This window comes from Macrotis lagotis, chromosome 1, assembly GCF_037893015.1.
Source record: "Macrotis lagotis isolate mMagLag1 chromosome 1, bilby.v1.9.chrom.fasta, whole genome shotgun sequence".
NCBI lineage: Eukaryota > Metazoa > Chordata > Mammalia > Peramelemorphia > Peramelidae > Macrotis > Macrotis lagotis.
Window position 1 is genome coordinate 584,058,441 of NC_133658.1, and position 15,229 is coordinate 584,073,669.

Genomic DNA, 15,229 nt, shown 5'->3' on the forward strand with positions numbered 1-15,229 from the left:
TTATAATTTTGAAATTTAATAATTATTTGCTTTGGAGACTTACACTAAAGATTATTTCTCTATATTGAAGGCCAATAAATTCTTTGAACTTGCAAAGTAGTGCCTATTCTTGTCCATTCTGAAAAGTTTTCTCTAATTAGTTCCCCAAATATAGTTTCTGCTTTTTTTCTGTCTTCAAACTTCCCTGGGAGCTCAATGCCTACAGTTCAAACATCTCATTCTATCTTCCAAGTATTTTATTTTGCCCTGTATATTCATTAGTTTCTTTTAAATTTCTTTTATATTCTATGCTTATTCTTTAGTTGATTTTATCATCCATTAAGCTTTGTTTGATTAAATTTATTCTGCCCTTTGTTACTTCTATTGATGTTTTAAGTAATTATATTACTTTCTATTTTTTACACAAAATTGTCCTTTTATCTCTTCCCATGTATCCCCCTTCTACCAATAGAGCCTTCATTTAATATATTCATTAACTGATTTAATTTCTTCTTTGTGTTTCTTCCAGTATTCTTTAGCATATACTTCGGTAGAAATTGTATTCCTAGCATCTTTTGTGTTATAGAATATTTCATGTCATTGTGGTTTTTTTCCCTTTGAGTTTCTCTTATCCATTAAGTTTTCATTTTTATTTTCCTTGCATGAAGGATTTCTCTCTTTCATATTCCATTTTTTCTTTCAGTCTCTGTTTCCTCTCTATTTCCCCTTTCCTTTCCTTCACCTTCCTATTCCTCTCTTTCCCGAACTACTCAGAGAGTAGTTCTCTGTCTGTCTCCCCCCTTCCTCTCCCCCCCCCCCCCCAGAAAGAGTAGTTAGGTATTTTTGATACACCTTGTAGGCTTCTCCCTCAGGGGTCTGTACATTGACTCTCTATCACCTTTTCACTCTTTCCAAGTTTGGTCCTCTTTCCTCCCAGGTCAGCAACAGACGTGGAAGTTGTTGTTTCTCTTGAGCAACTGCTAGATCTCACTGAATTCTACTCTAACTTTTGTGTTTATTTCCCAATTATTTTATCCTCTATGGTAGAGGAATCAGACATGGCTTGGGGACCACATGTAGACTGCAGTGTTCCAGGATGTAGCCAGCACCAGATGAAATTTAATATCTAGCTGATTTTAATGTGTTGATGTGCTAATAAAAAAGAAACACATAACATGTGTGGTTCTCTAAGACACTGCACAGTTCTCAGGGATCCTTATGGATGATTTAGTGGCCCCCTTTTCTATGTGAATTTGATAGCACTGATCTAGACAATTCTTCTAATATTATGAGTTTTAACCTTTCTCAAGACAAACTATCTTGCATCTGCCAAAATAGACACAAGAACTATATAAACAAAAATATGAAATGCTTTTTCATACAAATAAAGTCATTCTAAATAATTGAAGTGACATTTATTGTTCATGGGAAAGTAAAAGCAAAATACTTTTTTTAAGACTATCTTCCCTAATTTATTTATTCAATGTCATCCCAGTTAAATTACTAAAAAATTATTGTACTTGTTAGAAAACAAATAACAAAACTCATTTGGAAGAACAAAAGATCAGGAACTTCAAAGTAACTAGAGGGAAAAAGATGTAAAGGAAGTAGACTCAGCAATATCAGACAAGGTATATAAGATGTTGAAGTCTAAAATAAATCATTTCAATTATTTTAAGTTAAAACTTATGTTTTACTTTGATTCAGAACCATGGGTTTTTCCTCCATCACACTATCTACCAATGTTTGTGTCTTCTTACTGGCTCTTCCCCTTGCCTCGGATTCTTTCCTCCCTTCCTTATGTCTCCTGGCTTACTTTAAGACTCACCTCCAATCCCACCTGTTCATCCTTTGCTGATAGGACATTCTCTCTGAGATCGCCACAGTCATTTACTTTATCAATATTTTGTTTCTCTATGGATATTTACAAGCTTTTCCCCTCATTAGAATGTAAGTTCCTTGAGGACAGGCACTGTGCTTCCTTTCTTTGATTTCCCAGTTCTTGATACAATGAATTTTAGATATTAAGTACTTAAGTGACTAAAAATTCTTCCCTTCCCCTAACTTATTTCTGGAATCTTTCTTGCAAGAAACTTTCAGTTTCCTTAGAGTCTAGCTTTCCCGGATTTCAGAAATGGGATTCAGTCATATGGTCTTGCTAGAACAGAAGCTTCAAGCATATGGCAATATACTGCCCACAACTCTCCAGATTAAAATCTAATTGGGAAATAATTAACAAAATAAACAAAATACAATAGACCACAAATAATGTGCTTTTCTTAGTCAAGATGCTACTAGATCCTTATTTGTAATTTATGTGTCCTTCCCTCCTACACCTTTTTTATTTGAATTTTTCATCCCTGCGCTAGAGATCCAATCCATCTCCATGACTGCTGAACCTTCTACATATTCAAGTTGCCTTTGGAAGCAAGGGCCAATGCCCAATTCAGCAGGGCCAGTCATCAAACTGGAAATAACAATGAAGGTCTGTGTAAGAATGTACCAAATCCAGGGAGCAGCATTCTTATACAACCATCATGGATCTTTTCTCCTTCAGGATCCTGAAGAGCATCATGCACTGGAGACACCCCTAGAAGTCCCTACCCTTCCCTGTCCTGCTTCAAAGTTGTCAGACAGTGTTGCAGTTAGGGATATCCTTTCCTAGCTATCTCTATTTTCTACTTCCCTTGCCATTCTCCCACCCTTAGGTTTCCTAAATTAAATCACATAGCTTCCCTTGTGTGAGTGAAAATGTGACAAAAAAAAGGCTACGGTTTTGGCTGCTTTAAGTCTTCTCTAAGGTGTTCATTAATCTTCAGAACCCTTGCATTCAAGTAGAACAGCTTTGTTCAGGGTGATTGCAAAAATGCATCTAGCAGAGACATTCTGAGAAGAACCTGTCCCTAAAGGATCCTTATGACTGAGCATAGGACTGCCTGTGATTGCTGCAGTGTCTTGAGGCACTGGGCTCTGGAGGATAGCTTTGGCAGCAAGTTGAAGATGCAGAATCCAGCTTGGAGGGCTATTGTGGGGGGGTGCTTCTATTGGTTTGATAAATTAAGTTCTTATGCAAAGTTTAATGCTTATCAAAGAAATAGGAAATGGTTTCTCTCTTGATGCCTTTTCAATGAATTTCACCCTAGACTGCTACCTGTATTGTTGATTCAGACTCAGTATGGTTTCCACTTTTCTGTCATACCCCTTCCTCTGTCATTGATCATAATCATTCCAGCCTGTTTGTCCTTTCTCTAGAGATATTTGTAGGATGGAGAAGTAGCATGGGATAGCAGAAAGGGCATCCAGTTTAGAGCCAGGGGATAAAGGTTCACATAATAGTTGTAGTCTGTGAGACAAGTCCCTCAGCTTCATAATAATGGGCATAATACCTGGCCCAGTTACATCTCAAAAATATAGTAGGGCCCTACTGAGATAAAATATATCAGATACTTTGTAACCATATACTATGACCCTCTTCTCTCAAATCAATCTTCAATGGTTGCCTCTTGTCTCCAGGATCAAATATGGAACCATCTATTTGGCTTTTATTTATTCATTTATTTAAATGTTTGTTTTATTTTTAATTTATGGAATAAAATAAACATTTTCATAACACAGTATAATTAAAAAAAGATTACACATGAAACTGAAAATCTTTTTAAACCTGTCATAACTGAGCCCTTTTGTATCTTTCTTATATCTTATTTGTCAGTCATTTTTTTAGTCATATTTGATTCTTTTAGATCCCACTGGGGTTTTCTTGGCAAAGATACTAGAGTAGTTTGTCATTTCCTTCTCCAGCTCATTTTACAGATGAGGCAACTGAGCCAAAGAGGGTTAAGGGACTTGCCCAGGGTCACACAGCTTATAAGTGTCTGAGTCTAGGTTTGAACTCAGGTCCTTCTGATTTCAGGCCTAGCACTCTATTTATTCCACTGCACCATCTATCTGTCTATCTATCTATGTCTATGTCTATGCCTAAATCTTACATCCTCACCATATATTGCAATTCCATGACACTGACCTCCTTCTTATTCTCCATATACAAAATATTGTCTCCCAAAGTTCAATCATTTTCCCTACAGATTCCATATACCTGGAATTGCTTCCTACCTTATTTCTGACACCTGGCTTCCCTGACTTCCCTCCAGTATCAGTTAAAGTCTTATCTTTTGCAAAAAAGAAAAAAATCTTTCTCTTTTTTATTTACTAACCTTAATAAAAATGATTGTTAATTACCCCAAAATTATATCTCTCGGACTTTTCACTCATCATAGCAATAACCTTCAATGCTAATGCTTCCCCTCTGAGGATCATCTCCAATTAATCCTATATATCCTTTGTTTACATGTTGTCTCCTATGAGCTCCTTTTCTTTTTTTTTTTGTAATTACTAGTGCTTGCCTAGTGGCTTGTACAAAGTAGACTAATGACTAACTGACATGTTAAGAATGGGGCATTCAGGCAGCTAAGTGGCACAGAGAATAGAGCATTGGTCCTGTAGTCAGGAGGACCTGAGTTCAAATGTTACCTCAGACATTTAATAATTACCTAGCTGTGTGACCTTGCAAAAGTCACTTAACCCTATTACCTTGCCCCCCAAAAAACCTCCAAAAGAATGGGGTACTCAGGTACTTACCCAACAACCTCATCATCAAGAACTGGACACCTATAGCAAATGACTTTTCTTCCTGATTCACCACCCTATGGAGGAAATCAAGAGTTAGGCCTGGTAAAAATATAGGTGAGTGTCTAGGGCTGCTATCACACAAGTCAGAACTGGCCTCTCTATAGTAAACTCTGCCAAAGAAGTTTGCAACAGGACATTGTTTTATTAGAGCCTTTTCTTACTCTATCATGACCCAGGCAGAATTTCCTTTGGGAAAAAAAATACATAGGGAAAAGGAAAGATAAAAACCACCCATTTAAAGTAGCTGCTCTGAACAATGTTGTTCAGTTGTCTGACTTCTTGACCCCATTTGGGTTTTCTTGGTAAAGGTACTTGGAGTGGTTTGCCATTTTCTTTTCCAGCTCATTTTACATATGAGGAAACCAGAGCAAAAGGAGTTAAGTGACTTGCCCAGGGTCACACAGATTTTTGAGGCCAGATCTGAACTCAGGTTTACCTGATTCCAGGCCAGGCAATCTATTCACTCTGCCACCAAATTGCCTGAGCTACATACACCAAAAAGATGTTGTGAGGCTCTAATTAGATAAAATAAGTCAAATATTTTGTAACAATAAACTGTAACTCCCCCTCTCACTTCAGTAAACTGAAGTGTCTCATTTTCACATCTAGGAGCAAATATAAAAATTATCTATTTCATATCTAAAACACATATAAATATCTACATCTTACCCAGAGAATAAGGCAGCAATTCCCATAATGTTTTGTCATCTATATTTGTCATGATGAAAGTAGAATACTCTTTCCCTACCAATAGATTTTTAACTACCTGATTTATGATGACTCAGAAGCTGTCTCTTCTTCCAAATCCTATGTTTTTTTCCTTGCTTTATAAGGGCAGGAACTCTTTAATATTCTTTTCTTAAATAAATTAATGTAAAAATGCATAAATAAATAAATGGACAAATGAATGAATGAATGAACCTCATCAGACTCATACAGTGGAAAGAGTTATAGATTTGGAGAATCTGGATTGGAATCTCAGCTTCATCACCTTACTCATGAGGTCCTATAAAAGTTAGCTAACCTCCCTGAGTCCCCATTATCTTTCCAGAAAATATGGAGATTGGACTAAATTAATTTTAAGGTCCTGTATAACTCTAAATGTACAATTCAATGATCCCCTAACATAATCACAGCTCCTGTATTTTGAGAATTAAAGATCTTTAGTGTGAACTAGTTAAAATAAAGCTCATTTAAGACTGTGCATGTGAATGTCCATGGAGGACAAGGATAAAAGGATTCCCCCAGATACTCCTCAAACATCATTTAAACAATTAATTTTATCCTTCCTGCCCCTATTAAATATTTATGGAAGTGCTAACCCTTGGTAAAATGGATTAATTTGGGATTTCACTCTTCTATCTACCTTTCAAGGGAGTTTCTGGCAAGATGGGAAACTGAGACCATCAGGGTTGTTGTTTGTCCTTCATTGTCAAAAACATCCATGACATTAGGAAAATGATGCCATGACATACAAGTGAGAGGCCATTAGGATAAAAGTAGGTACAGTGTACATAAATCTTTGGGTAGGATCTGACTATATATGTTTATTTATTTGGAAAAAGGGAGAGCTAAAAAGCAGAGAAAAGGGCCATGCAAAAGTTTTGTGTGATTTTCTGAGGGGCAGAACTAGAATCAATGAGCAGAAATCATGGTGGGACTGGAGAGTTCAATTCAAAATAAGGAAGAACTTTCTAGCCAATTAAGTTCCAAAGGGAGGAGAGAGCGGCAGTGTGACATTGTAAGATGGACAGCTGGTTTTGGAGACCTTGGTTTTAATTCTGCCTCAGGTATGTACTGACTGTATGAGTAAATCACTTAATCTCTCAAAGACCATAAACTGAAGAGAAGGGGCTGATTCTCATTGGTAGAGAAAGTCACTCACCTGGAGTTCCTAGTAGAGAGATTACTAGTACAGTCACAAAATAGCAATGAAAATGGGAGGTTCTGCTTAGTAAGATAATGAAGTTTCTCTTCATTGAAGTTATCCAAGAATATTGAGGGATTCAAGGAATCATGGTGTAGTGGAGAGAGAACCTCTCTTAGGAGCAGGGAGATGTGAGTCTGAGTTTCACATCTTATATGTATTGCCTTCTCCCATTATCTCCTCCACCCCAGTCTCACAGAAGGTGGTGACCTCTTTCTCCTTTTCAAGAAAACCCCTCTACATGTACAAGTGGTCCTATCTTTCTGAGGATGAACTATCTATCTCAGGACGATCTATCTCTTCTTCTCCCCCCTCCCCCTCCCCCTCCCCCTCCCCCAGCAAATTGCCCTTCTCTAGCATCCTTGTAATTCTTGCTTATTCAGTCAAGGCTCCATAGACAACACTGTTCATGGGGTTTTCTTAGCAAAGATACGGGAATGGTTTACAATTTTCTCCTCCAGTTCATCTGACAAATGGATAAATTGAGGCAAACAGGGTTAAATGACTTGTCCAGGGTCATACCACTATAAGTGTCTAGGGCCAAATTTGAACTCAGGTCTTTCTGACTCCAGGTCTAGCATTCTATCCACTGTGCCACCTTAACTGCCTTATTCCCTATTCTCAATTGCCCTTATCATCCCTATTCTCTCACTTCAATCATTCCTTTCTGGTGACTTCTCTTCAATCTATAAACATGCTCACATCTACTCCATGACCAAAAATCCCTCTCAGCTGATCTTGTTAATCATGCATAGTCTCTTCTCCTATTCCATTCTATCCCACTAGCATTGCATATCTCTTTTCCCTTTTGTAACTAAACTAAGCTACAGTTGGCACTTCCACTTCTGACTTCATCACACCACTAAAACTTCTTTCTCCAAAATCATTGATGATTCTTTATTGCCAAATCAAATGGCTTTTTCTCAGTCCTCAGCCTTTTGGACTTCTCTACAGCCCAAGAAGTAGTGGGTTGATTACCCCTTTCTCCTTGATACTCTACATTCTGGGGGGCGGGGGGGTCCAAAAGTCTTAGCATATTGACATTAAACCGAATTCAGACTTTTAGTGATATATATATCTAAAAGAAGTTAAATCATTCACTTTCAATCTTGTTAGAGACCTGTTAGAAATGTTGTAGAGTAAGAATAACAATAGCTAGGTGGTGCAGTGGATAAAGCACCGGCCCTGGAGTCAGGAGTACCTGGGTTCAAATCCAGTCTCAGACACTTAATGATTACCTAGCTGTGTGGCCTTGGGCAAGCCACTTACCCCCATTTGGCTTGCCAAAATCTAAAAAAAAATAAATAAATAACAATAGCTAGCAAATATCAACTCATCTGCTACTCACAACAACCCTAGGAAATAGATACCATTATTATCTTAATTTTACAGATGAAGAAACTGAGACAAATAGAAGCTAAGTGATTTGCCAAGGGTCACCTACAGCTAATAAGTATCTGGGGGAGGTCTTCCTGACTCCAGGTCCAGTATCTCCTTCCCCTGAGCTACTTCACTGCCTCTGGCAAACTAGTTTAACTCTAAACTCCCTCCTACCTCTAAGAGCAATGAGTTTGTACTTTATTGAAAAGGAGTGGCAGATTATTAGAGAAAACTAACTGTCCACTTTAGCATAGTAGATTTTGATTATGAAGCTGGAATAAAGGGCCAAGTAGGAATCAGAGAAACTATCCACTCTGGTAGCTTTCCAAGAAACATTGAGAGGCTGTTGAATCACAAAACAGAATGCCAAAACCATATGGACCAGAGGGATCCTTTTTTAGACAAACCATTTTATAGATGAGCAAACTGAGGGCCATAGATATGAAATGACAGGTCACACAAATACTAAGTAACACAGTCCAATTGTGTTCTCAAAAACTTCCATCTTTATCCTGGGAAGAAAAAGGACCTAGTCTCTTTTGATTAGAGAAGAAAATCTAAATATTGGGAAATTTAAGGGAGGTTAAAAAAAAGCATTCTATCCACTGTGCTACCCTAACTGACCCCTATTATCCCTATTTGCTCAATCCCAATAAGTTATTTTGGAATTATTGCTAAGGAACTGAGCAAAGGAAGAAAGGCATTAGGAAGAAACTGAGTTGTTTGAACTAGGACGAGGTCACTCCAGGGTCATCCCCTGGAAAACAGCATTTTAGAAGCATTTTAATGCCAACCGAAACCTGACGCCTTTCCCCTTTTTTTTGTCTTTGGCTGGACTGTTGGTTTTCTTGCTTAAGGATTTAATGTTCATTCTTCTCACGAGTTGGGCTCAAGAGGCCTCACCCTGAGGTTATTTCCGGATTTTCTTTACCTCTCTGGTTTGGGTTACAGTTCTCCTGTCTCTAAGTTTCTCTATGGATTGATCTGTTCTTTCAGCTGCATCTTCCCCTCCCTCTCCCCTTTTCCCTTCTGCCCAGTCACCATCAGTTTAGGACTTTCACCTTTTCTTTCTCCTTAAGTACTGAATCCTCACATCCAATTTATTTGCCAGAGAATCATTTCATTTTTTTAAATACTTAACCCCACACACCTCTCAATCAAAAGACCTGAGGCTAGAGACCAGATGAAATTCTGTTTTGTTGTTGTGTCTATCTCTTCCAGATCCCATATGGAGTTTTCTAGGCAAAAATAAGAGAGTGATTTGCCATTTCCTATTATGGTTCCTTTTGCATTTGGGGAAGCAGGGTTAAGTGACTTAACCAGCATCACCCAACTATTTAAGTGTCTGAGGATAGATTTGAACTCAGGAAGTCCAGTGCTCTGTCCACTGTGCCAGCTAACTGTCCTGAGATTCTGCTTTAGGTATAGTCAAAGAGAAGAATGACTGAGAAGGAGCATGGTGGAGTGAACAGAGGGCTAGGCTTTACAGAAACGAAGATCTGGTTCAAATTCTATCTTTTACTTGAAAAGTAAAAGTGTGTGACAATGGGTATTTCTTAATTATCCTCAATCTTAGGTAGCTCTCTAAGATGTATTTATAAAGGCAAAGCTGGATTGGAATCTCTGTTATGGTAACAAAGATCATCATTTCACAGATGAGTAAAATGAGGTCCAGGACCAGGTGGAATAGTGGTTCAGAGTCCTGTATGTGGAAATATGAAGACCTGAGTTCAAATCCTGCCTTTGATACTTACTGGCTAGTAATCCTGGACAATTCCCTTAAATTCTTTTAGCCTCAGTTTCCTCTTCATGAAAATAGGGATGTCAACCCCTATCTCAAAGTGCTCTTTTGAGGATTAAATGTGCTAACATTTGTAAAATGCTTTGTGAAACAAATATATTATATAAGTTAGCTATTAGTGCTCTTTCCCATAGCATTAACCCAGTATCAGGACAGAACTTTGGATAAACAAGGAAAAGAAGGAAAAAAAGAGAGAAAATAAAAAGTAAGAAGAAGTGCAAAGAAAGGACAAGGAAGGACAAGAAAACTTTCAAAACTCTTTCACTGGGAAAAAAATAAAAAATAGAATAAAATAACATTTTTAAAAAAGCTTTCAGGTTCACTTACCTCAAGACCATCATGTAGAGAGGATTGTGGGAAACACAGGCAATCAAGGAGACCAAGGAGATGAGGAAGATGGTGGGGAGGAGGAAGTAAGCACAGGGCATTGGACATGATCCTGTCTTGGCTGAAGAGTTATCACCCAGGATACAGGTGCAGTTGAAATAATTTATCTATTGCATTGATAAGGGCAAAAGGTGAATTTTTTAATTAATTCAATCAATATTAAGTACAGGACTTACAAAGAAAGTAAAAAAAAACAGTCTCTGCTTTCAGAGAATTCACAGTCTAAGGGGAGACAAAATTCAACTAAGGCCTGGATGATTTCATTGTATCTGTCAATCAAAAGCTTTTCTTTTTAGATTTTTGCAAGGCAAATGGGGTTAAGTGGCTTGCCCAAGGCCACACAGCTAGGTAATTATTGTCTGAGACTGGATTTGAACCCAGGTACTCCTGACTCCAGGGCCGGTGCTCTATCTACTGGGCCACCTAGCCGTCCATTCAAAAGCTTTTTTACATAGCTTTTTCTACCAAACTGACCCAAGAGATAGGGTCTAATAAAGTCAGGGATACCACAAGACATTAAATTACTGGGTTCTTGTCAATTCCAGGGGCTAAGCACTATTTTGTTGGAGTTAAGGGCATTTGGGAATATCTTGGAAGGGAGGTTATTGTGCAGACAGAGCCAGAGAAAAAATTGCACTCTTATGAAAGAAGGAATAGAAGAAAGAAAGAAGGAAGGAAGAAAGGAAGGGGAGGAAAGAAGAAAGAGAGGATTAAAGGGTAGAAAGGAGAAGAGAGAAAAGAAGGGGAAAGGGAAGAAAGTAGGAGGGAGCAAGGAAGGAAGGTAGCGTGGGAGGAAGGAAAGAAGGAAGGAAAGAGGGAAGGGGAGGAAGGAAAGAAGGAAAGATGGAAGAGATGAAAGGAAGGAGGGGAGGAGAAAAAGAAGGAAGGAAGGAGGGAATGAAGGAAAGAAGAGATGGAATGAAGGAGGGAAAGAAGGAAGAAAAGGAAGAAAGGGAGGGAGGGGGAATTGAGAAAAGAGAGAGAAGGAAAAAAGAAGAAAGGAAGGAAGGAAGCATTAATTAAGCACTTACAATGTACCAGACACTGCGCTGAGAACTTTGCAGATATGGAGTCATTTTGTGCTATTACCAATCCTGGGGGGATATTATACTTGAGGGAACTAAAGCAGCAGAGGTTGGGTGACTTGCCCAGGATCACACAGCTAATTAAAGTGTCTGAGGTCAGATTTGAAATCCAGTCTTCCTGACTCTAGGTCCAGGAGTCTCTTCATCTAGCTGCCTTATGCATAATAGGAAAAGCATTAGATCTGGCACATCGATAGATCTAGGTTTAAACTCTTCCACTGGTTATTTAAATTAAATAAACCATTTTATTTCTGTGAGTCTCATTTTTTTTTTCCACAGCAAATCCCATAGCAATAACAGTACTAGTGGATAGAAAATCAGACCTAGAAACAGGAAGATCTGTAGTCAAGTCTTGTTCTAGCAAAAAAACAGCAAAAAACTAGGCTGAATCATTTAGCTTCCCAGAGTCCTGAACTACTAAGACAAGAAGTTGCAAAGAACCTGAATATATAATTTGGTAGATGTAACTGAATCTTTAGAAATTCATCTTCTAGGGGCAACTAGGTGGTACAATAGATAGAGACCTGACCCTGGAGTCAGGAGGACATGAGTTCAAATCCAACCTGAGACAGTTACTAGCTGTGTGACCCAGGTGAAGTCACTTAACACCAATTGTATCAAAAAAAAAGTTCCCTCTACCAATGAAATCTTAGTTCCAATTCCATTCTGAGTTATTGTCTTTGCAGTGAGCTCTAAAGCCTGATAGAAGTCTAAGGTGTTATCACAGTCTGCCTAGAATCTATGCTATTCCTTACCTGTGGTTTTGAATTCACCAAGCTGATGTTGAAGTTCATACAACCAGCATGACAGGGGGAAATGTACTCAATCCCATTGGATCCACAGACGGGGTGGAAGATAGAATCAGGACATGAACAATTCTTACGACATTCTAGCGGTCCACGATTTATAGAACTTGGTGTGCTGCCAATAAAACAGGAAATACGGCATAAAACAGAGCAAAACAAAACAAAGCACCCAACAATTCACTCTCCATTGCCCCTACCAATAAAAAAAAATCTTGCCCTTTGTATGTTCTCAGCCTGCCTAATATCCCTGTCTCTGTTTGTCTTGGGTGGTTGCCATACTGGGTTCTGTCCAATTCAGAGGTAGCCTAGCAGAGTGGAGAGAGCCCTGGATTTGAAATTGGGAAGATGTAAATTCAGGCATTTATGAAGAAGATAATGCTGGGAAAGTCAGTGAAACTCTATGTGCCTCAGTTTCCTTATCTGTAAAAAGAAGTTGAACCTGATGATCTCTTAGGTCCTTCTCAGCTCCAAATCATACATGGACAATGAATATGCTACTAGTTCTTTGTACTCGCCTTCATTCTTGTTCAGTACCACTACATTTATATCTCATTGTGTATCTATCCCTAACTGAATAGCCCTACAGGATTGGAAAACACCCAAGAGTCCATGGAAGAGAAGACAGAGTCCCAAATAATTGTGATCTTGAAATGGTAGCTTCAATATACATGCATACACAGATGTTGTTTTATACATCTATCTGTCTGTCTGTCTGTTTGTCTGTCTGTCTAGTATCTATCCATTTATTGCTCTGTCCAAGGGAAGCTAGATGGTATGGTGAATAAAGCACTGGCCCTGGAGTCAAGAAGGCTGAGTTCAAATCTGGCCTGAGACACTTGACACTTAATACTACTTGACCTTGGGCAAGTCTCTTAACCCTGATTGTCTCATATCCAGGGCCATCTCAAGTTGTCCTGATTCATACGTGACCACTGGATCCAGATGGCTTTGGAGGAGAAAGTGAGGCAAGTGACTAAACACAGCAACACAGCGCCCTCTCACTCAAATCCAATTCAGGTGCATAGTATGGCCCCTCTCTGATGTAATGGTCTTTTTCAAGAATAAAGGACAAATATCAGCTTTATCATCATCCTCATCAAAACAATCATTTACCTTATCTATCTGCTTCATCTCTCTGTCTTCTATCCAACTCTATCATCTTTCTATCTATCTATCTGTTTCTAACCATCTATGTATCTATCTTCTATCATCTTTCAAATTATTTTCAATTTTATTTATCTTGGGCATGAGTATTTCTATATTTGTCCTATCTTTATATTAGAAATTATGAATTCCAATCTGTAGTGTAACCAGTAGCTAATTCATTGCTTTCTGGGGAGAGTAGAGGTAAATGGTGACAGAGAAGTATGATAGCTTTAATTACTATTCACCTGCTCTACCAGGGAAAGTATGGAATACATGCCAAACATGATGCCCCGTGATAAAATATTGGGTTATATCAGTGAGTATTCCCACTAATTTTTAAGATACGTGCAGATACATGTATACTAAGTGGTCTTTTCTTTCTTTACCATATTCTAAACTCCCTTGGTGGAAAAACAGTGAAAAGAGCCTAAAGAACCCCAGCATGTTGGGGTGTATCCAAATTATCTTTGTAACATAATAGTAGGACTCAATAGTTTGGCTCACAGTGGGAAATTGTGGAATATTATGGACAAATAACAAAGAATGCTGATTCCATTCATTTGATCTGCCTCATATTTCTTATCAAGAACAGTGAGATAGTAAGCTCTAAGGACTTATCAGTGAGATGGCAGGCAATAAAGGACTCTGAGCATATAGCAGGCTCTCAATAAATACATTCTGAATTGAATACTTGTTGAATTAGAACAGTGTAAAACACAGGAGACAGTATAGAAGGAGCACTGTTTTAGGAACGGGAACTGGATTCAAATATTACCTTTGATTTTTACTGACTGAATAAACTTGGGCAAATTACTTAACCTTACTAAACCTTAGTTTCTAAATCTTTTAAATAAGTAGTTAAGTCTAAAAGGCCTAAGAGGAACTTATAGCTCTATAACTAGTGTCCTAATCTTTGACATAGAATATCCAATCAGAGGTGTCAAACTCAAGGTCTGAAGGTTGAATTCTCTCCTTCCCATCCTGCCCACCCTCAATGAATCAGCCAAATTAAAATGTAATTTGTTGTTGTTATTGTTCAGTCATGTCCAACTCTTCATGACCCCCCATTTGGGATTTTCTTGGCAAAGAAGCTAGAGTAGTTTGACATTTCATTTTCAAGAGAATTTTACAGATGAGGAACTGTAAATTTTTGTAAATCTCATTGTCCAAAATGTACTTGGGAAATGTTTAATAAAATAAACAAAAAATATAATGAAATATAGATAATGTTAATTTGTGGCTTTTTAGGTCAAAATAAAATCTATAATAATTCTTTTCTACTTGAGTTTGACAACACTGTATCAAATGGTTCTGTACAAATATGATATTCTGATTTCATAGAAATTTCATTGGAATTTTTATGGAGTTTCATGGAAATGGAAATATTTAATTCAACAAGTTTGTATGTACAGAGTATATACTATATATATATATATATATATATGTGTGTGTGTGTGTGTGTGTGTGTGTGTGTATACACACACACAGTATATACTGTGTTAGGTACTGGAAAAGATAAAAACATTAGATAAAACGATTATTTACTCAATTAGATATTATCAGTTGAAAATTAAAATGCAAAGTAATATCTAAATGTACAAAAAGGGTGAGGAAAAAAATAAACCCATGCTATATGAGTCCTAGTAAACAGTTAGGTAGCACAAATGAATAGAGTACTAGGGTCATGAAGAGTTATACATGACTGAAATGACTGAACAACAACACATATGAGTCTAGATAATAGAAAAGTCATGACTGTCTTAGGAAGGGAAAAATCAAGGTAGACCATGGGAGTGGTCACATTTGAACTATGCTTCTAAAGGCAGCATGGTACAGTGAGGGGAAAAAAATCAATCACTCCAGAGTCAGAGGAACTGGATTCGAATTCTCCCTCTGATAATACTTCCATATCCTTGAGCAAGTCATTTAATCTTCCTGGGTCTTGGTTTCCTCATCTATAAAAATGAGAATATTAGATTAGATGGCCTTTGAGATCCCTTCCTCCTTTAAATCTGCAACCCTGTGACTGTGG

General features: G+C 37.8%; 1 protein-coding gene across 3 annotated transcripts in view; it reads right to left on the reverse strand.

Annotated features, from left to right (window-relative positions):
• SLCO2A1 (solute carrier organic anion transporter family member 2A1) overlaps positions 1–15,229 on the reverse strand; it is a 155,350-nt gene that overhangs the window by 9,472 nt on the left and 130,649 nt on the right. For all 3 annotated transcript variants that reach the window (XM_074214804.1, XM_074214805.1, XM_074214806.1), the window contains exons 10-12: positions 12,001–12,166; positions 10,101–10,267; positions 4,615–4,679 (exon numbers count right to left, since the gene is read on the reverse strand). In XM_074214804.1, the coding sequence (XP_074070905.1) occupies positions 4,615–4,679; positions 10,101–10,267; positions 12,001–12,166 (398 nt within the window). The remainder of the gene's footprint in view (positions 1–4,614; positions 4,680–10,100; positions 10,268–12,000; positions 12,167–15,229) is intronic.